Source organism: Lactuca sativa, chromosome 7, assembly GCF_002870075.4.
Source record: "Lactuca sativa cultivar Salinas chromosome 7, Lsat_Salinas_v11, whole genome shotgun sequence".
Classification (NCBI taxonomy): domain Eukaryota; kingdom Viridiplantae; phylum Streptophyta; class Magnoliopsida; order Asterales; family Asteraceae; genus Lactuca; species Lactuca sativa.
This window is the reverse complement of record NC_056629.2, coordinates 54,295,852-54,317,175: the sequence shown is the minus strand read 5'-3', so window position 1 is coordinate 54,317,175 and position 21,324 is coordinate 54,295,852. Positions and strand designations below refer to the sequence as shown.

At 35.4% G+C, this 21,324-nt stretch overlaps 1 protein-coding gene across 1 annotated transcript; it reads right to left on the bottom strand.

Annotated features, from left to right (window-relative positions):
- Positions 1-13,449: 13,449 nt before the first annotated feature.
- LOC111877536 (uncharacterized) lies at positions 13,450-17,523 on the bottom strand. Its single transcript, XM_023874056.3, has 7 exons — positions 16,976-17,523; positions 15,405-15,917; positions 15,209-15,319; positions 14,994-15,098; positions 14,840-14,887; positions 14,293-14,726; positions 13,450-14,194 (listed from the first exon to the last, which is right to left on the bottom strand). Exons 1-7 carry the CDS (start codon positions 17,469-17,471, stop codon positions 13,580-13,582), a joined length of 2,322 nt encoding a protein of 773 aa, XP_023729824.1. The 5' UTR covers positions 17,472-17,523; the 3' UTR covers positions 13,450-13,579.
- Between the last annotated feature and the right edge of the window lie 3,801 nt (positions 17,524-21,324).

Genomic DNA, 21,324 nt, shown 5'->3' with positions numbered 1-21,324 from the left:
TTACTAAAAATGTGGAATGAAACAATGTATTTGGAACTATATATTGCCTAATGGACCTTATCAATAACTTTTTAGCTAAAATGATCGTTTTCTTTTTCTATATACATTGCACTTTCATTTATTTGTGTATTATAGCGTGTTACCTTCTCTTACTTCTAAAATTTTCTATTATAATACATAATTGTTCTAACCAATAGTTTATTATTTCTTGATTTTAAGGTTTATTTTTTGACTAATGTCGCCACGAGGAGCCCGTGGTGGTGGTCGTAGTGGTAGTCACATTGGTGGTCGTGATGCTGGAGATAGAAATGCATCTCAATCACACAATAATGCAGAAAGTCAACCTTCTTCTTCTTCAGTTAGAGGATCAAACATCTTGGAACAAGTTCCAAGTAACCCATCAAAAAGGAAGTTCATTGAAGTCGATTCTGAAAAGGAGTACTAATGTTAATTTTACAATTATTTATGAAAATGAATTTACTTGTTAATGATAATACTAATGCTAATTTTTTATTTATTTATTTTTTGCAAGATTTACGGATCAGATTTCAGTGATCAGAGCCATCGCATGTATATTGAAGACGATGTTTGATGGCCCATGGACCTTATGGAAGAAAGTTGACAAAGAACATCGTGATGCAATGTGGGAATACTTCAAGGTTTGTACTTATTATTTTTATGATTTATCAAAGTAAAACTTGGTGTAAAATGGAAAAGATAACTGTATGCGTGATCTACATGTAGGGTTTGTGTGTCTGGCCCGAAGCGACTGATGTTCTTGCTCGCAAGGTATGGGAAGACTGTATGAAGAAACGATTTCCTGACATAATGCGAAGAGCACGTGAAGAATCTTTAAAACTTGCCAAAGCTGCAAATGTGAATGCCTCACTAGAAGGTGATTTAAATTTGCTAAAGGACTATCACCCAAATTGGATAAAAAAGGAGTATTGGGAAAAAATGATCAATGAAGTGTGGACCACATCCAAATGGAAACGTTTATCACAATCAGGGAAAAATAACATAAATAAATTAGAAGATGGCTCTGTTTCCAAACATACAGGGGGTTCTATATCTATTCGTCAACATAAGAAAAGAATGGTAAGATGTTTGCATCTCACCTTAGTTTCCACTTAGACTATTGAGTTTTTGTTTTGTTTTTTAATGTATTACTAATGGATTTTGTAGCAAGCAACACTTAAACGCCCTCCTACAGGAGTTGAAATTTATGCAAGGTTGCACACTAAACGGTCTACTCAGGAGTACATTACACCAAAGGCAGCTAAAGTTAAGGTATATTCAATTCTTTTTTAGGAAACAAAACTTCCTACTATAAAGCAACAAATTGACAGAAAACAAATCTTTCGTGAGTAGTAATCAACTTACAAAATAAAAGAAACAAATTATTATCTATAAATGTTTTATCCTCTGTCTAGTTGTAATTAAGTATTTTGTAAGTAGTAATCAACTTTATAAAAGGTTTGAGTATTAATTGATAGGAGGCTTATGAAGTGGTTCATTCCATTCCTTAATTATGAATTTAATGGAATGGAATGAACCCTTCTATTCCTTATTTCATGTTTCTGTTGTTTCATATTTTTTTTGCTATAATAGGAGGCTTATGAAAGTGCTATGGTGGCTAAGTTTGGTGATGATACTAGTTGCCACCCCCCTTGGATAATGAAACATGGTGTGATGTTTCCGGAGGAGTCAAGAAAGGAAGAATATATGGATTCGGATCTGTGTCTGATCCAGCGAATTTTTTGGAAGGAACATCTAGTACAATAAAATCCCAAGAGGTACTTTATAAAAATTTCCTATCATATCATTGTACTTACAAAGTTTCCTATCATGGCATTGTACTTACAAAGTTTCCTATCATGGTATTGTACTTACAAAGTTTCCTATCATGGCATTGTACTTACAAAGATTCCTATCATGGCATTGTACTTTAGGTTGTCTATGAACGTGTACGAAACGAGATGCGTGGGGAAATGGATGCTAAAGCTGCAGAAATGGAAGCTAAACATCAACAAATGCGTGAGGAAATGGATGCGAAAACTGCAGCAATAGATGTCAAACAACAACAAATTGATGCAAAATATGAAGCAATGGAGAAGATGTATGCAGCCTTGCAAAATATGATGAGAAATTGAAAATTAGAGGTAATATGATGTTAACCATTAGTATTTGATGTTTTTGAATGACTTGTTAACCTTTTTTATTTGATACTTTTGATTGTTTTGAATAATGTTTTATAGGAATGTGAACCGAAGATAATTGGATGGACATGAAATGAAGAGAGCATCTAAAATGTTATTTTGAAATTATGTTTTGTGAAAACTCATTTCCCGATGCATACATTGGATTTCTTGGTGCTACAATATTATTTTGAAGTTAAACCTTTGGGGGTTTGATGTTATATGGATAGTTTTGGTTTTGGATGTTTTTTGAATGATACTTTGGTAAACTTTGATACTTTTGGTATTGTAATGTTTGGTTGCATTGTTATTTGATGTTTTTTAGTATAAAAATTTGATGATTGTAGTATTTTTTTCTTTTAGAATCATAATAAAAAAAATGATATTACAAGTTCGCGTCGGATTGGTGAGAATAAAAAAAGTATTTTAATGCATCAATTTTGCGAGGGATTAGCTACGGAAAAAATATCATGTCTAAAGTTTGCGATGGATCAGCGACGGAACAAAAAAAAAATTAATGCATAAATTTTGCAAGGGATTAGCTATGGAAAAAAACCATGTCTAAAGTTTGCGACAGATTAGTGACGAAAAAAAAATCAATATATGAATTTTGCAAGGGATTTGCTACGGAAAAAAACTGATCACTGAAATTTTGCGACAGAAAAGCGACGGAATGACTTTATCAAATTTTGTCGCTAATGCCCTGAGTAAATGTGTTGAGTGACATTTAGCGACGGATATTCTGTCGCTACATTTGTCGCAAGGAAAAACCTCTTCGTCGCTAAAACCCTCGCTGAGAAATTAACCACTTATTAATTACCTATGGAGTGAGTCCGTCGCTAATCCATCGCAAACAACATTTAGCGACGGAATAGCGACGGATACTTTCGTCTCTAAAACCCATGTTTCTAGTAGTGTTTGTCTATCATCAGTATCATTGATGTGTTGCAGCAGATGTCGGGCTGTTTGGGTATTCATATTAGAAAGTGCCAAGGCTAGTGGTGTCTGACCTTCATTGTCTTTTGCGAACAACAACTCTGGGTTTCTTGCTACCAAGATGTCAGCAGCTTCAGTGTTGCCAATAATGGCAGCCACATGAAGTAGCGTGCTTCCATCTGAATTTCTTAGATCCAGTAGTTTTGTGTTCTCCGGTGTCATTCCCAACAATTTCTCTAAGAATTCCGGCTTCTTGGAAGTACCGACTGCTATATGGACTGTGGTGTTGCCATTATTGCTGATTTTGTCTATCACTGTAACCACTCTCCTTCTCAATACTCTTTCTACTGAATTTCATATTCCAGCTTGTGCACTATATAAGGAATGCTAGGGCTGCCACCTCAGCCTCCATTCCAAAGAGAAAAACCCTAATAGAGAGACCCCTTTCGTTTTGAGCAAGTGTGTTGCTGTTCTAAGCTTCTAAGTGTCATTTCAAGGTGGTGGAAGGAAAGAAGAGGTCATTTTGGAGGCTAGAAGCTTGTGGGAAAGAGTACATCTGAGCTTTTTAGAGGTTGGAGGTTCTTCTTGAGGTAAAAAGCTCAAACCTAGCCTTGTTATTTGTGTTATGTGCTTCTTGGACCAATTTCTAGGGTTTTTGGTCCCAAGATGGAGACTTTATGAGCAAATGGTCTCCATTTGCCTAGATCTATCATATTTATGGTCTATAAGTGTTGTATGTTCATAAAAATGCAATCTTGGACGTAAATATGGAGCCATGCATGAGATCTAGACCTTTGGAGGGAGAAAGGAAAGAGATTTGAGGGTGTAGGGACCTTTACAGCCATGCAAAGGCTTAAAGGTTCCGACTTTATGGAATAAGAGGTTGTAAGAGAGTCAGATCTGGAAGTTGAAGGAGTGTCTTAGCCGTTTAAGACCAAAATCTATGAAATGGCTGAACTGGGACTTACGTTGGGCGTAACTCTCAGTACGCGCAGCGTAAGGGGGTTGAAGCCCCGATTGTGGTTCGCTGGCGTACGCCCTGCATATAGAGAAGGTACGCGCCGCGTACTGCCTCCTGTTGACTTTCATTGACTTTTAGGGTTTTGGTCAACCCTTGGACTTTAGGGTCAAGGAGGGGTAAATTGGTCTTTTATCCTTCTGTGGAAATCATAGAGTGGATTTAATCTAGCCTTTGAGATCCATTATTTATTTGAGAGTATTGTTATGTGGTTAGGCGGGAGCTAGACCAGTGAGATCGAGTATGATACTATCCGAGATACCGAGGTGAGTCTTCTCACTATACTGTACCTGGATGAGTACCTATGTGTGACTGGAAGGTCTTGTATGCTATGAGATGTATGTGTTATATGTTATGTGATATGTATGTTCTATGTATGTTATGCATGATATGGACCGTAAGGTCAAGAGTTTACGGACTGAAAGGTCGATACGGGTAGGACCGGAAGGTCTACCGGCGTTCGGGACGGAAGTCCCCTAAGACACTCTGATCAGAAGATCCCACAGAGTTATGGCCTGGAAAGGCGTATGTGTGGTATGTGGTATTTTGGGGAACTCACTAAGCATTTATGCTTATAGCGTTGTGTGATGTGTTTTAGGTGCTAGTGACGATCACGGGAAGGTGTCGGCATGATCAGTACACATACGAGGAGTTTTACATGTTATGATCTTGGGATGTAATGTTAAGGATTCTTATGTGATATAATGACATTTTTATAACTATTATGAATGAAAGTGTGTTTTTAAAATGTGAAAAATTGTTTTGAAAATTTATGTCGTTACAAGTTGGTATCAGAGCCTTGGTTTGAGGGATTCGTGTGCATCTTTGGATGAATCTGAACTCAAACTGAGGATTTGAGAAAGTTTTCATAAAATAAACAATTTTTCTAAAAGAATAAAAGGTTTTGAAGAAGACAGAACGGTGCAGTGTGTACGATTAGGCAGTGCCCGAATGATGGTTTCCCAAAATACCCTACTCTAGGTGTTATGAGATATGTTATGATATGCATGCTAGAGTTGGCTAGGTATTCATATTAGGACTAGAGTGGCTTGATTTTTTGGCTAGCTATGTGATGCTTGAGAGCGAGTAGGTAGCAGTGAGCGGCTGATAAGAGGTCTACCGAAGGGTAGCCTATGCCAGTGAGATATAGAGTACTTGTGATCTGGGATCCAAGGAGGAGGACTTAGGGTGAATACTGATGCGGTGTAGACGGTAGTATAAGGGCCTATACTACCGAAGACACCGGAGCAGTGCGCACTCTAAGTAAGAATCCTTTGGGTACTAAGGAATAGGTAGGGTCGAGTTATCGAGTGCGAGCATACTCGAGCGAGTCTTTGATATTTTTATGTTATATTTCAGAGACATCATGGTTGGGACACGATACAGACCTTAGGCGAGCGGTGTGAGTGACGAGGAGCTTCGTCAGATGATCCACGATGAGGTGGCGGCGGCAATTAAGGCCGAGATTCCGAAGATGTTTGGGTCTATCAAGACCATAATGATTGAGACTTTCGAAGAGCGGTACGCCGCGGTGACTAAGGTTGTTGCTGTTGCAGCTACCGCAGCTGTGGCTGCTACCAGGCCTCAGGGAGGTGACTCGTTGTTGTTTCAGGAGTTCAGCAACACGTAGCCACCCGAGTTTGATGGGACGCAGGATCTGATTGTTGCGATGAGATGGATTGCTGATATTGAGGGATGCTTCTATACGTGTTCATGTTCGGAGCATCTGAGGGTTCGGTTCTCTTTGAGCCAGCTTCGCTTGCGAGCGAAGGACTGGTGGAAGTTCGTGATGGCAAGCTTCATTATTGCAGAGATTTTAGAGGTGACTTGGGAGAGGTTCACCACCATGTTCAAAGATGAGTATGTTCCCCCGGTGGAGAGGGAACGGTTGGTTCAGGAGTTCTTGACCCTCAAGCAGGGTACTGATTCGATTACTGTGATTACCAGGAAGTTTCATGAGAGGGCGATGTTCTTCCCTGAGTAGGTGTCTACTGAACAGGCACGTATGAGCTGGTATTTGGGCGTTCTCAGGAGAGACATTCGGGAGTTCGTGTCCAACTCGACATACCGGACATTTGTTGAGCTCTAGGAAAATGCCCGGAAGAGGGAGATTGAGTTGGAGACTCAGGCCAGGGAGGAGGCCGAGTCTCAGAGGATGGATCGGTGGCCGACACAGTCTCAGCTGGCAGCCAAGCGAACCAAGTCCGCTGATACGAGATCTAGAGGCCAAAAGGGCCACATTTGTGGGAAGTGCGGCAAGGGACATGATGGGGTCTGTTGATCGGGTGCTTTCTACAAATGTGGCAAGGAGGGGAATATCGCCAAGGATTGCCCCAAGGGATTTATGGTTTGCTTTCATTGCAACCAGACTGGACATCGGAAGGCCGAGTGCCTACAGTTGCATCAGGGGTCAGCACAGGGATCTGCACCTGCAGTTAGGGTTACCAAGGTTCGGCTAGTGAAGGCCGAGGCACCGAAGGCTCGTGGGAGAGCTTTCCAGTTGACAACGGAGGAGGTCCGCGCAGCGCCCGATGTCGTGGCTGGTATGTATTCTTTATTTATCTATGTTGAGTTGAGATATTGTGCTTATATGATGATATGCGTAGGTACTTTTCTTGTGAATTTTGTACCTGCTTTGGTGTTATTTGACTCGGGTGCGAGTCGGTCATTTGTTTCCTTGGAATTTAGTCAACGCATTAGTATCCGACGAGAGGCGTTGAGTCGACCTCTGCGAGTTTCTATAGCTGACGAGCGAGCAGTGTATGCTTCAGATATGATTCGAGGATGTATACTTGAGATCTTCAGTGTGGAGTTCCCGATAGATCTGGTCCCGATTGCGATGGGAGACATATGTGTTATAGTAGGCATGAATTGGTTGAGCCGATTTGGAGCTGTTATAGATTGTGAGCGTTAGTTGGTGACGATACGAAACCCTAGTGGAGGAGTACTTATGGTGTACGACGAGGGTACCCGATGCTTCCATCTCTTAGATATGTGTATTCTTCTCCAACTTCCAGTGTGACATGTGGATTAGAGCTAGAGCTTGTATTTGCCATCTTTGTATATTTTTATTTTCCTTTCTTTAGTCCTCCTGCTTCCATCTCTTAGATATTTAAATAGAAACATGGAGTGGATTTATTGTGGACTGTGGTGCCCACAAAAGGCAGTTTAGGAATATATCATCCCCAAGTAATTCCCTCACATAATAAAGTTTCAAGCAAAGAATATTATAATTGCAAATTTTATTTACTAACTATTATACTTATTTATCAACTCAAAATATATAATACAATATAGTGACCGTTAATTATTTAAGTGAGTTTGAACCATAGATTGACCTTTAGATGCCATTTGTGAAGAAATACTCTGACAAAAGTAAGGACTTTAAACCATTTTTGTTGACTTGTAAGTGAGTTTGAACCATTGGATCGACCTTTATTTATGTGTTGTATAAATCGAGCTTCTAAACCACAATAGCATCTCATGAATCGGTCAATTGATTGATACTGCAACAGGATTAAAAATGTAACAACATAATTGAGAAAGAATTCAGTGTCAAAATGAAAATTTTGTGGTAATATAGTGACTTTCTTGCAATTTGAAACTCGTCAAAAACAAAATTTGGTAAACTTAGTGACTTTATTGCAATTTAGGAAAAGTGGTTACTAGAAGAACAAGGAGAACCGGTCATTTCGTTGATATTACAACAAAACTATAAATATAGTGACATAATTGTGAAAAAAACTAACTTGGTGCCAAAATCAAAATTTCATGGTAATATAGTGACTTTCTTGTAATTTACCCTCTTTCTTATTCTCTTGGCCATAATTCACTTTCTACAAATATGTATTGAATTATATATTATACTAGTTGTAAGATCCGTATACTACACATGTTAATTAAAAGAATATAAAAGATTAAACAATAAGCATGTTTAAAGTGAAGTTTCAAAATAAATACAATTGAAATAACAAATAATTAACTAATTTAATCTATGATAATAAAAAGTTATTGACATATGTTAAAGAATTGTCTTGGATCACCAATTTCCAAAGACTTTTGTTAATACAACATTATATATACTATTGATAAGTTTACATAATTGTCTAAAATTAAAATTTTTAATTCATCTCTCCGATTCAACAAATTGCAATGTTATAATCTATATACTATATAGTTCATAAAGTAAAAAACATAGACTATAAAAATAACAATAATTAATCATAAAGTTACAATCAATAATAAATCCGAACACATATAATTTAGAGATTAATACATACACATTAAAAATAATAAAAAAAAATTAAAAGAAGAACATTCAATTAATTATAAAAAGACATATATAAATATATATATATATATATATATATATATATATATATATATATATATATATATATATATATATATATATATATATATATATATATTTCAAAACCAAGGACAAACAATAAATATGTTTTATAAATACTATCTTTAAAATCTACTATTATGTAATCATGATAATAAAGATATTTAATTAGCATGAGTTATGTTATTGTTATCGATACTATGTAAAATAAATAAAAGAAGTCTTGATTATGACTTAGTTGGAGCTTCTGAAAGAAAAGAAAATGGATTTGGTAAATTGGAAATAATTATAAATCAACTATTCATAACAACAAAAAAAAATGGTATTTAGTGAACGACATATTAGTTTCAATGACAAAAAAAGTTGATTCTGAGTATATATATATATATATATATATATATATATATATATATATATATATATATATATATATATATATATATATATATATATATATATATATATATATATATATATATATATATATATATATATATATATATAACATTAAAATGCCACCACGATTAGCAAGTGGCCAACACATAGGGCATGGTAAAGTACAAAGATTGTTTACAATTGAAGATTATAAAAATGGAAAGACACTCCAATCTACCCAACTACCACATTTGATAGAATTTCTATATTTAATCCTAACGTATGCTTGGCAGATGACATTATCTGCGATCTTGGTTGGAGGAGTGCCATGATTATTGAAGATCTTGTTGTTCCTTTCTAGCCATGTATACCAAAGAATACAAAAGATAATGACATTAAGCTTGCTCCTTTTCTGTGGACAGTGACCCCATGCCACCTTAAAATCTATGAATTCTGACACCGTTGAGAATTAACTACTCGGAATGCCGCACCACTTGAATACCCAATCACAAGCCTCATGCGCCATGTTGCACCAGATTAGAACATGGTCTTCAGTCTCCAATTCAATCCCACACAAGGAGCATAAACAGTTTTGGACTAAATAACCGACGTATGCTAAGTTGCTAGCTAGCGGTAATCTATAATGCACAACCCTCCATACGAATCATCTCACATTTAAGGGTATTCCTTTATCCTAACAGATCTAAGGTCCACCAAAACTTTTGGATTGTGAGTCAATTAATCTTCTCGTTGTGCTTTGTGTACTTGCCATCCGTGTTTGGATTAGATTGAGACCCCACTATTTTAGTCGAACTAGGCAAACATATGATTAAGGAACATAAATTTGATAGCTTAAGGAGATCTATCGAGCCTCTTAATTGAGATTTCCATTGCCACGACAAGGTCGAGTTATAGATTCGTTCACTGAATAAGCATCATTTTTTATTTTGTAACTCATACATTCTTGGGAATATTTCTTGAAGGGTTATACTTCCGCACCAGATATTTTTCCAAAATAAGGCATCCATATTAGAATGAGGTATTACCGAGAGCAACATGTTCGGGTCGAGTTGAAACTTAGGCATACTTATAATAGCCTTTTATTTTGTTGCACCCAGCACCTAGAATAGATTTCTTTGCATGTATGTTATCCATATATTTCTTCCATAGATTATATTTTTCTATCTTTAATCGTCACCAACATTTATTCAGGAGAGATATCTTTTGTGCCATTAGACTTCCAACCCCAAGCCCACCATTCTTTCTTGAAGATATAATATTTTCCCAAGAGAACCAATAAATTCTTTATTTAGAATCATCACCACTTCATATAAATCTACGCCTCAACTTTTTCAATTGTCCAATTATGTCATTCGGAGCTTTGAGGAGAGAAAGTAATATATAGGTAAACTATTTTGGATGGATTTTATTAATGTTAATCTCCCTCCAAATGATATTGCTTTTTTTCTTTCCAAGTCGCCAACCCTTAGGCTAGCAAAAAACGTCCCTGACTTTCTAAGAGAAACCCTAGGACATTTTTGGAGCCTCTTCCCTCACTCCTTGTTCATCTTGTTGCTTATGGTGTTTGTGACTCCATTAGATGTGCAACATTTGAGGAACTAAGCTTTCAGAAGTCAAGATCAAAAAGTTTTGTGATTGTTATTGATACATAACAATCTAGGTAAGAATTGGTATTCTTACACTTATGATAAGGATTAGGAGTTGTGAAATTAGCACCATTGGAAATGTTTTCAATTGATCTATTTCACAAAGTATGAACCATAGGAAAACAAAGTGTGCATGCTTGGAGCATGGGACAACTGTTGTTATAATTCAAGTAAAAAGTTGATTATCTGAAACATTATACAATAAATAATGAGTAATCAATATGGTGATTAAATAAAGGTGTTTTTATTTATACTCAAAAGTTTCGGGGCCATATAGGATTAGTATTATTCTTGTGTTTCACTTTGCATGTTTTGACTTCCCGAATTATGTTTGAGAGCTTTGAACATGAAACCAGCGGGACCAGGTGCCTTTTTTCCCCATAATTCTAGATAACATAGCTAACATCTTCTAATGTTATCGGTATATCTAAACCTATGTTTTGATCAGGTGATAGAGTTTTGAATAGATTGCTTATCAACTTCGTCCATTCAGGCCATTTTTCGAGGAATTTGGCAGCAAAAAATCCATGTACCTCCTTCTTGATTGCAATTGGATCCACGAACCATGAACCACGAACCATTTATTATTAGACCATGTAGCCGGTTCTTTCTGTTTTTTCCCTTGATTGTGCCATGGAAAAATCTAGTGTTCTCATCATCGTATTCTATCTTCTGTTGAAGATCTAATTTCACAGTCTTACATGTGATGCATGAACTTAGTCGCATAGCCCGGCGTGTTACGCCGCCTCGGCTAGGGGTGTGATATATATATATAGATATATATATATATATATATATATATATATATATATATATATATATATATATATATATATATATATATATATATATATATCCTTCCTCTATGCATTTCTATTGATTTTCCAGGTTTTAGGGTTTCCAAACCTTTATGCATTTTCTATAGATTTACCCCCCCCCCCTCTCTCTCTCTCTCTATCTATCTATCTATCTATATATATATATATATATATATATATATATATATATATATATATATATATATATATATATATATAAAGAAAATACCTAAATATGAGTGGTATGATTTTCACAAGTGAAAACATTCATTTAAAAGTAATAGCAAGAAGCAATATGTCCTTTTAAGAGCACACGGACATATATTAAAAAGCTCTTCTTATGAGAACATGGATACCATTCAAGAGAAATATTAACACACTTCTAAACATTATACAAGAAATAGCAACATAGTTTAAAACCAATTTTAGACACTTTAAAATTCTTTAATTTGTTACACTTTTTGGTAGCTAGCTTTAAGGGTAATAAGTAGAAATAAGTAGCAGGTATGTAATAAAATATTTGTTAAGGGGCAATGTGGCAACTCTCCTACTTAGGTTAGTTTAAACAAATGTTTGGGTTGAGTCGGTCACTATCTTGGAGCATATTCAATTAGAGGGTTGATATCTAGGAGAGCATTTGGCCTCTTGAAAGCCAATAGATCTTTGTAATCTTTTGGTTTCCAATCAATCCTATGGCTGAAAGCTTTGTACAATAAGTATGTCAACTATAAGATGATCCTATTTGTGAAAGTTTTTTGTTTATGAACATTCATGTGATAGTAATGATACGATGATGGAAAGTGTAAATGGTACATGCACAACACTAAATGTCACCTTTAGACGCCACCTTTACTGGCAGCTTTAGTGGCGATTTCGGACACGCCTGATGTCGTCCCTAAAGTGTGTGTCGCCACTAAAGGCGTTGTCACTAATGCATCCTACTGACGATCTTTGTAACATTTTCATAATCAATTATGGCCCTTAGTTCGATACATTAATCCAATGGGTAAGGTTTATTGTCATACCGGTGCAACTTTGGCGACAACAATAGAGGCGAATTTCTCGCCACTAATACCCCTAAAAAACACTACGAACAAAATTCTCTCCAAGTAAGCGCCACTATTATCTCTCTGTTGCCACTAAAGGTTACACCATTTACTTCGTCCTCCCTTAAAGTACTCCCATATGTTTCTTCCCTTTCGTTTTCTCCGGTGATTACTCCAATAATCGAATCGAACCAATGGACCGACGATTTGCTTCGATTGTTATCCATATCAGTGACCGAAGCCACCAACTTCCACCCCATTTATCGTTAGACTCTTTTCCACCCTCATGTTTCCCCATTTTACTATGTTACCGATGACGAACTCAACTTTTCTGATTACAGTTTGTTCTCTCTTTCCTCCTTTCTCTTTCTCTTTTGACTAACATTCAAGCCTAATTTCATAATTTTCATGGATTTAATTCATCACTAATGCCAATAATGCATACCACCACCACCACTATAGCGGCATTTAGAGATATTATTCAATTGTTTGGTAGTCAAGTCACGAAGAGGACGATGAAGACGAGTAGCATCTTTTTTTATGTTATCGATGATGTGATTATGTAACAAATAAAATGGTAGGATTATGAATTTATGGATTAGATCATTTATGTAATATAGTATCTTTTATTTTATGTTATTCGATCGTTTATGAAATGTGATTTCTGGATTAATATTTTTGTATTTCTATTATTCTTACATTTGCATAATATAAATTACATAAAATATTATTATTATTATTTAAAAAAAAAGTATTAGTGGCGACATCAAAGGCATTAGCAACAACGGAAAGTCAGGTAATATTCATTCAGAGAATACACCAGCCGATGTACCGGAATATCATTAGTGGCGTTGGCAATTCCGACGCCATAGGAATAATAGCGACACTATTTGAGTATTTGCTACAAAGCAATAGTGGCGACCTATTGTGACGAGTAGTCATTGCAAATAGAAATAGTATTAGTTAGTGACGCTTTTTGTACCACCTAATGGTAAGATTTTTTGTTGTGATGTAATTCCCAATTCTGAGAATCATCCTCATATTTAATCACCCAATCAATATTTCGCCATCTTAATACATCAAATAACTTAATTACTACAAAAATCAAATAACTACAATTTCTTTACCACTTTTCACCTCTATCCTTATTCTATAATCCAATAAAAAAAATTAATAAAAAGGATAATCTATTTGCTTACCAAAAATACGACGACCATATGTAGCATTCATCAACTCTATGACAAGAGGGAACTGCAGTGTCACAAAAGAAGTAATTGGTAGGCATGTCAAGACAGCTATAGCAACAAGAATCCTTGAGTTCCTTTGGCCAAATACAAGGAATAATGTAGCAGCAAAAGCTATTATCATGGCTGTGGTTGAGATGAACAAGGTGGCCAAACCAATTATCAACTTCGTAGGCAACTTGAAGAGAAAGTCTTGTTCAGCAAAACGTGCAGTAAGAATTGACAAAAACATTAACAATGATGTAACAGCTGCGAATAATGAAATGGCATCCGATATTGCGAATATAGTGAAGGCAACATTGTTTGTAAACAATGGTATCCCGGTTTCCTGCTTGTTTCCTCCAGGCACTGTAATTGCTGCTGCAAACACAATTGTGATGATTAATGCAGCTGTGATTGTGTAGGACTCTGCAGTGGACTTCATCCATTTTTCTCCCTCAACCACCAAGTCCTTGTGCTCTGTAGTAAATACGGTTTGGGGTGTTTCGTTACAAGAGTTCTTTTGTATGACACTTAAAGGACAAATGAATCCTTCCACTTCCTACATGATTACAATATGATAATTGTTACATATGATTGAATAATACTTATGGTGTATAAATATTGGGTATGTCAATTTTACATCATCGAGATTCATACCTTAAACCATTGCAGTTCACGTTGTATTTGTAAAGCTGCTCCTGATATAAGATTAAGTTTGTTGTTAGGTGCCAATCTTGCAGCTAGATGCAACAAGTTATTCCCAGAAGAATCTCTAACTGTTCGATATATATTCCGATGCTCGCTCATTTGATAAAGGAGGTTGTAAACCTTTTCTGAGCGATTTATCACAGCATATTGAATAATATTGTGACCATCATCGTTAGCACTTAAAATTGCATTAGGGAAGTGAAACACAATATATTCTACAAACTCGTATGCATTTTGTCTACTGGCTTCAAGAAGCGGATCTGTGTAATAGTGATGGTAAGAGCTGGAGTCGTTTTTTTTGTTTATTATCAAGTTACATACATTCTGCAACAGTTCCATAGCATCTTCATGAATTTGAACTCTCTTGTTAATGAATGGAGACACTGCAATATAGACCCAAATGAGCATGAGAGCATCTCAAAATAAAGAAATAGACCTTTCTTTCTCTCTCTTCTGTTTTTAGTAATACAATGACGCTACTTGTTTATAATCTTACCTAACATCTTAAGCATTTTCAGGAAAAGCAAGCCGACGAAGTAAGCCACTACATTAGGCGATAGAATGTTTGTTAGAATGATGGGGTTACTTATAAAATATGGAACGAATTACAACATAAAAGTCTAAGAAAAAAAGATAAACTCATGAACTACCTCGACTGAATGGGATGATTATGACCCTGGAAACCCATGGAAGACGTCTCTCATCCATAAAGGCTTTCAGAAATTCGGCCCTCTCAACTAATCTAGCATCAGTCCCTTCAATATAAAAATTGGTGTGCAGCAAGATTGGTATAGAAACGTTATAAATAATTTGACAACGTAAAAGAACATGAACAATGCTAGAATCAAGATCAAAATCAACTAACCTGTATATTGTTCCAATATATTGAGTTCGTGTGGGAAATGTTGAGCTATAGCCATCAGCACAGCATCACTATGCAATGTTTTGTAATGCCGCAACAGATCTCTTGCAAAGCCTACATATATTCCCGAGTCAGCCAAATCAATTAAGTGGGAATTATGTTTTTTTATTACTGGAATTTGAGTTCACTGGACGCATACCAAAATCTTTAGCGGAAATAAGAGTAACTAGAAGGTCATCACCAGTTGTGCCAGAAAACAGAGCCTCCTTTTGTCTATCATCAGTATCATTGATGTGTTGCAGCAGATGTCGGGCTGTTTGGGTATTCATATTAGAAAGAGCCAAGGCTAGTGGGGTCTGACCTTCCTTGTCTTTTGCGAACAACAACTCTGGGTTTCTTGCCACCAAGATGTCAGCAGCTTCAGTGTTGCCAATAATGGCAGCCACATGAAGTAGCGTGCTTCCGTCTGAATTTCTTAGATCCTGTAGTTGTGTGTTCTCCGGTATCCTGTCCAACAATTTCTCTAAGAATTCCGGCTCCTTGGAAGTACCGACTGCTATATGGAGTGTGGTGTTGCCATTATTGCTGATTTTGTCTATCACTGTAACCCTTCCCCGTCTCAATACTGTTTCGACTGAATTCCATATTCCAGCTTGACTAATATCATACAGCATGTGGAGGTCGATTGCTCTCTCTTGATCGTGTACTGTATCTATATTTGCATAATTTTGTTATCAAGGTAAAAAACTATGACTGGTCGGAGTGGGCAACGCCCACTCATGTGTTTTAAGAAAAAAGAAGAAAACGGCGTTAAAGGCCATGGTGGTGGTAACGAAAAGTAACGTGCAATAACGGGGAGGTGGGGCGGTGTTTGCGCCGTTATAACATGCAATAACGCCCCCTTTAGGGTTGCCCACACCCAAGTGTCTACAAGATGGAAAACATATGCTCTGATGTGATGTAATCTAATATAATCATTAGTGATTTTAAAGGAGTATGAAAAAACAACCTTGTACACTTTTATACGTTTTGGATGCTACTTTTTAGTGACTATACAGTAAAAACCAAGGTTGTAAAAATCGTTTGATGGTAGTTCGACGGTCGACTGGTGTTAAGGGATTAATCGATCTTGGCGGGGATTAATCGAAGATTAATCGGGGACCATAGATTATTAATAAAATATTAAAATTAAGTAAATATTAATATATCTTAAGAAAAACAAGTACTTCAAAATTAGAAAATAAGAAAAATTGTAATTTGGAAATACGAAAATACTACATTTTGGTACAATATTTAAAATTTTGAAATTTTGAAATTTTTGGAGTAAAAAAAGAAAGTTGGTTTTTTGAACTTTTTTTAAAAAAAATTTGACTTTTTTTTTACTTTTTTCGACTTTTTTGACTTTTGTTGACTTTTGTTGACCGATTAATCCCGCCAAGGCCGATTAATCCCGCCAAACCCGATTAATCCTAAATTTCCGATTAATGTCCTAATCCTCGACGGTTGGAGAACGTCAAACGATTAATCCACGATTAATCGCCGATTAATTCCGATTTCTGCAACCATGGTAAAAACTATATATATATATATATATATATATATATATATATATATATATATATATATATATATATATATATATATATATATATATATATATATATATATATATATATATATATTACTGTGTAAGTAGTGGTATCCTTTAGTTTATCTAAATCATCAACCCAAATAAATGATAGATTAGATTAAACAAGAGATAGATTGTACCTTCAACAACAGGAGACAGTTGTGGCTGTGGAAAAACAGCAGGACCGTACATAGTCTGTAGTTCAAACCATGCATCTATTCCACTGAAATCATCTGCATTTCTCCCTTGATGATGGAGTCTTTCTGAGAGACGATTCAAAACACGCCCAAGTGTTTCTTCAGATAAAGAACCAAGAATCCAACCCTTCACAAGGGCATCTGATCGTGTCCACAGCTTCTGATGATTCTGATGCTCACCCACTTTCTCCTTCCCCGAAACACTACTACTACTGGCTTCATGATCAGGGCTTATGAATGTTCCATCAATGAAACCAAACATATCATGACTCTTTAAGAGACACACCATCTGTGTTTTCCACATACGATAGTTTTCCCTACCACTAAGCTTCAAGCTAATAAAACTGGGGGTATAAACATTTGATGGGTATGGATATGTGTATTCTTCTCCAACTTCCAGTGTGACATGTGGATTAGAGCTAGAGATTGTATTTGCCATCTTTCTATATTTTTATTTTCCTTTCTTCAGTCCTCCTGCTTCCATCTCTTAGATATTTAAATAGAAACATGGAGTGGATTTATTGTGGACTGTGGTGCCCACAAAAGCCACTTTAGGAATAAATCTTCCCCAAGTAATTCCCTCACGTAATAAAGATTCAAGCAAAGAATATTATAATTGCAAATTTTATTTACTAACTATTATACTTATTTATCAAATCAAAATATATAATACAATATAGTGAGAGTTATTTATTTATTACAAAAGAAAATAAAGAACAAGTAATTAAAGCCCATCTTAATATGCATTTGCTTCCGTTGCATCACCAGTCTGTCTTCTCAGTCCTTCATACATTCATAGGCATAACAAGACCTCTTTATAACCATCCAAGAATACATTCGAAACTGGAAGGAAACTAGGAAAGGAACATATTTTTTGGTTATCTGGTCTTTCAACAGAGTCATCGTTGCAAACGTCTAGCCTACTGTACAAACAGCATCAATACTTGCCTTCTGGTGTAAATATTAGCTACCAACTTTTTATTTATCAATATTCCCACCATCTTCTTACATATCTTAAAAAGAAAGATGTAGCTGATTTGTGGTGCCCACAGGCCACAAAAGCCACTTAGTGTGTGTATATATATATATACACACAATAAAAGCTTCAAACAAAGAATATTAATTAAAAAAGTTATTTACCTAATGATTTTACTATCAACTGTATTTATTAAAATACATATAAGTATGTACCGAGCATAATTTTATTAATTACAAAAAATTAAAATAAAAGAACAATATGTGCGTCATATGTATGCAGCTCAAACTCCCACCACTAAGGGGGTGTTTGGGATTGCGGTTGAAAATAGCTTATTTGCTTATTGGCTTTTTGAAAAGCTAATAAGTTAAAAAAAGTGTTTGGCAAACTCAAAAGCACTTTTCAGAATGGCTTTTCCATAAGCTTCAATAAGCACTTTTTAATAAGCATGGAAAACATGGCTTTTTGAAACTGCTTATGGCTTTTCAGCCAAAACAACTTCAAAAAGCACTTTTTAAATCAAACACTTTTTAACTTATTGACTTATTGACTTTTTCACTGTAAAAGTTTATCCAAACACTTTTTAAAAAACTCTTTTTACCACCACTATAAGCAAATAAGCACTTTTATCTAAAAGCACTTTTCTAGTTAAAAAAGCACTCCCAAACACCCTCTAAGATTTGAATTAGAGCTTATTGCCCAAACAAACTGAATACTAGTGTAAAATCTTAATTTGGTTTAGACAAAATTGCAAAAATGGTCCCTGTTGTATGCATTTTTTGGGGGTTTTAGTCCAAACCTCAATTTTTTTGGATTAGTGGTCCTTTTGAGCTAGTTTAATTGCGGATTAGGTCCCTCGGTAAACTGAATGACTATAATGCCCTTCTGATTTATTTTTTATGTTTTTTTCTATTTAATTTAAATGAAAAAAATTAATTAATTAATTTGGGCCTACATCTCTCTCTCTCTCTCTCTCTCTCTCTCTCTCTCTCTCCAACTAAGAAAAAATCCACGTATCTTTTTCTCCCCACCTCACCTATAACTCAAAGTCATTAAAAATCATATTAGTAAAAAGGATGATATTAGAGAAACTAGAGTGGTGGTGTGTTGGGGTTTATCAAAAGGAAAGAGATAAGTTTTGGGGCTCGATTCAGTTTTTTTATTGATAGAGCTAAAGGGGGGAGATGGAGGATCTGTGTGATCTGCAGGTGACGAATAAAAGTACTGAGGGTTCTTGATGGGTGATTTCAGAAGGAGACGACGAGAGGGGATTTAAGTCAAAGATGAAGAACGAGATTACGACAACGGAGAGGGTCGTTGATTTAGACTGGAAGATGAGAAAGATACAAGAGGAGTGGAGAAAAGACAATAAAAAACATCATTCCTCAATTACTAGCACCTGCTTCATCTTCATCCAGTGGCAACCTCTCCGATGAGATCTAAAAAGTTTTTCTGGTGATCTGCTCCGATTGATTCAGGGGTAAAAGGATAAATCAAGATGCAACTGTTATGTGTTAAAGAACTGATCATAACCCAAATCAAAAATCGGAGTTGTAGGTGTTTGAGGAAGATGATGATAGACCACGAAAAGAACCAAATTAGCTAATGGGAACGATTCTGATGATGCTAAAGCTTTTGCTAATTTAGGTATTAGTGATGTTGGCACTGGACTCGAAGATTTGGGGAAAGTAGGTGAAGCTTCTTATTTTATTGATGGGGATACCAAACATGCGTCAATCCACAATCATTACAACACCAGATTGAATCGTTTTCTTCGTTTGAGTCAACCAATTTGATAATCAAATTCACATGCCAATCACTTTGACGATATCATTACATGTGAAACATAAATTTTGACTATCCAAAAACTTATTTAACTAATTAGTATTCAATTTTGACTATCGCTTCATCACATCGTCAATTTTGATAACCAAATCCACATATCAATCTTTTTCTTTAAATGTATGTATCTGATGTCAACAATCGGAGGTTTAGAGTATGCTGATGTTGTTCTTCATTAAAAGGTTTTGTTTTTCTTGGTGAGCAACGTGGAATTGGGTTCTAATGGTGACAGGATGATAAAGGTGAACGTCAATGGTGATGACGATGCTAGTGTTGATGGGTTTTTGGTAAGGAAAAGATGAAAGGAATCGTGAAAGAGTGTTTTAACCAATTCATGAGTTTTTATCTAGAGAGAGAGAGAGAGAGAGAGAGACAAGGTGGGCCCCTTCTTAATTTATTAATTATTAAAATAAAGATATTAGTATTAGATTAAAAAGAAATGAAACAAAAATGAAAAATAAATAACCCAAGGGTATTATAGTCATTTCACTATTCAGAGGGACCAAAAACGTAACAAAACTAGCTCAAAAGGACCACGAATCCAAAAAAGTTGTGGTTTGGACTAAAACCCAAAAAAAATGCATACCACAGGGACTATTTTTGCAGTTTTGTCTTTGGTTTAGTAAAATTTATATGGTGGATATGAAAGTCCACAGCCACAAGCAGGTTATGGTCAATATGCCACTAGTTTAAGTTTTAACTACTTCTAGCCACAAACAGGTTATGGTCAATATGCCAATATTCTAAGTTTTAACTAACGTCTATTCACAAATAGGTGGTGTATTTTTTAAGTTTTACCATCTCAATTAATTATGACTTCTGTCTCATACATAAAGGGTCTTCTTTAACTTAATTCTGCAATGAAAGTTTTGTTTAAATGTCATGAATAGGGTGCTTTCCTAAAATAACAAATCTTGACAAACTTCTAATGTGATGGTGCATTTTCACTAGCCTCACCCACATGATCCTTAAGGGTCACACATTTTTTTAAACAAACGACTCTCATTCACGTTGCAGAAGTATGTATGTTTTTGTTATACTTTCTTTATAAAATTTGTTTCTATTAAACACAAATACTTCTTGTTTTACATATGATAGGGTAAGGATAAAAAAAAGGTGACTCTAGATACTTATGGAAGGGTTTCATCATTATTTTTGTTAATTAATATCGACAATACATTCTAGTTAATATGTTGATTTTGGGCATGTATGTTATAGACAGTCGGGTCCATTGCTTTTTTACCCGGAGAGAGATAAGAATTTTATGTCCTTATATATAAAAACTTCATAAAATAAAAAATGCAGTAAATTTTATAATCAAACTGAAACCTACAAAAATCACCTAAAATGATTATGTACAAAAACATTATTTCAAAACTATAGTTCATAAATCAGTGTATCCTAAAATCCAATAACATAAAATCCGAAGGATGTGCACGATCATGCCTTCTCCTTACCACGATCATCTGAAGTA

Coding starts and splice junctions, on each gene's coding strand:
- LOC111877536 (XM_023874056.3), bottom strand. CDS start 17,471: ATGGCAAATACAATCTCTAGCTCTAATCCACATGTCACACTGGAAGTT. Junction 15,099..15,208: donor TATATTGGAACAATATACAG/GTTAGTTGATTT, acceptor TTTATATTGAAG/GGACTGATGCTAGATTAGTT. Junction 14,195..14,292: donor GTGAACTGCAATGGTTTAAG/GTATGAATCTCG, acceptor GTAATCATGTAG/GAAGTGGAAGGATTCATTTG.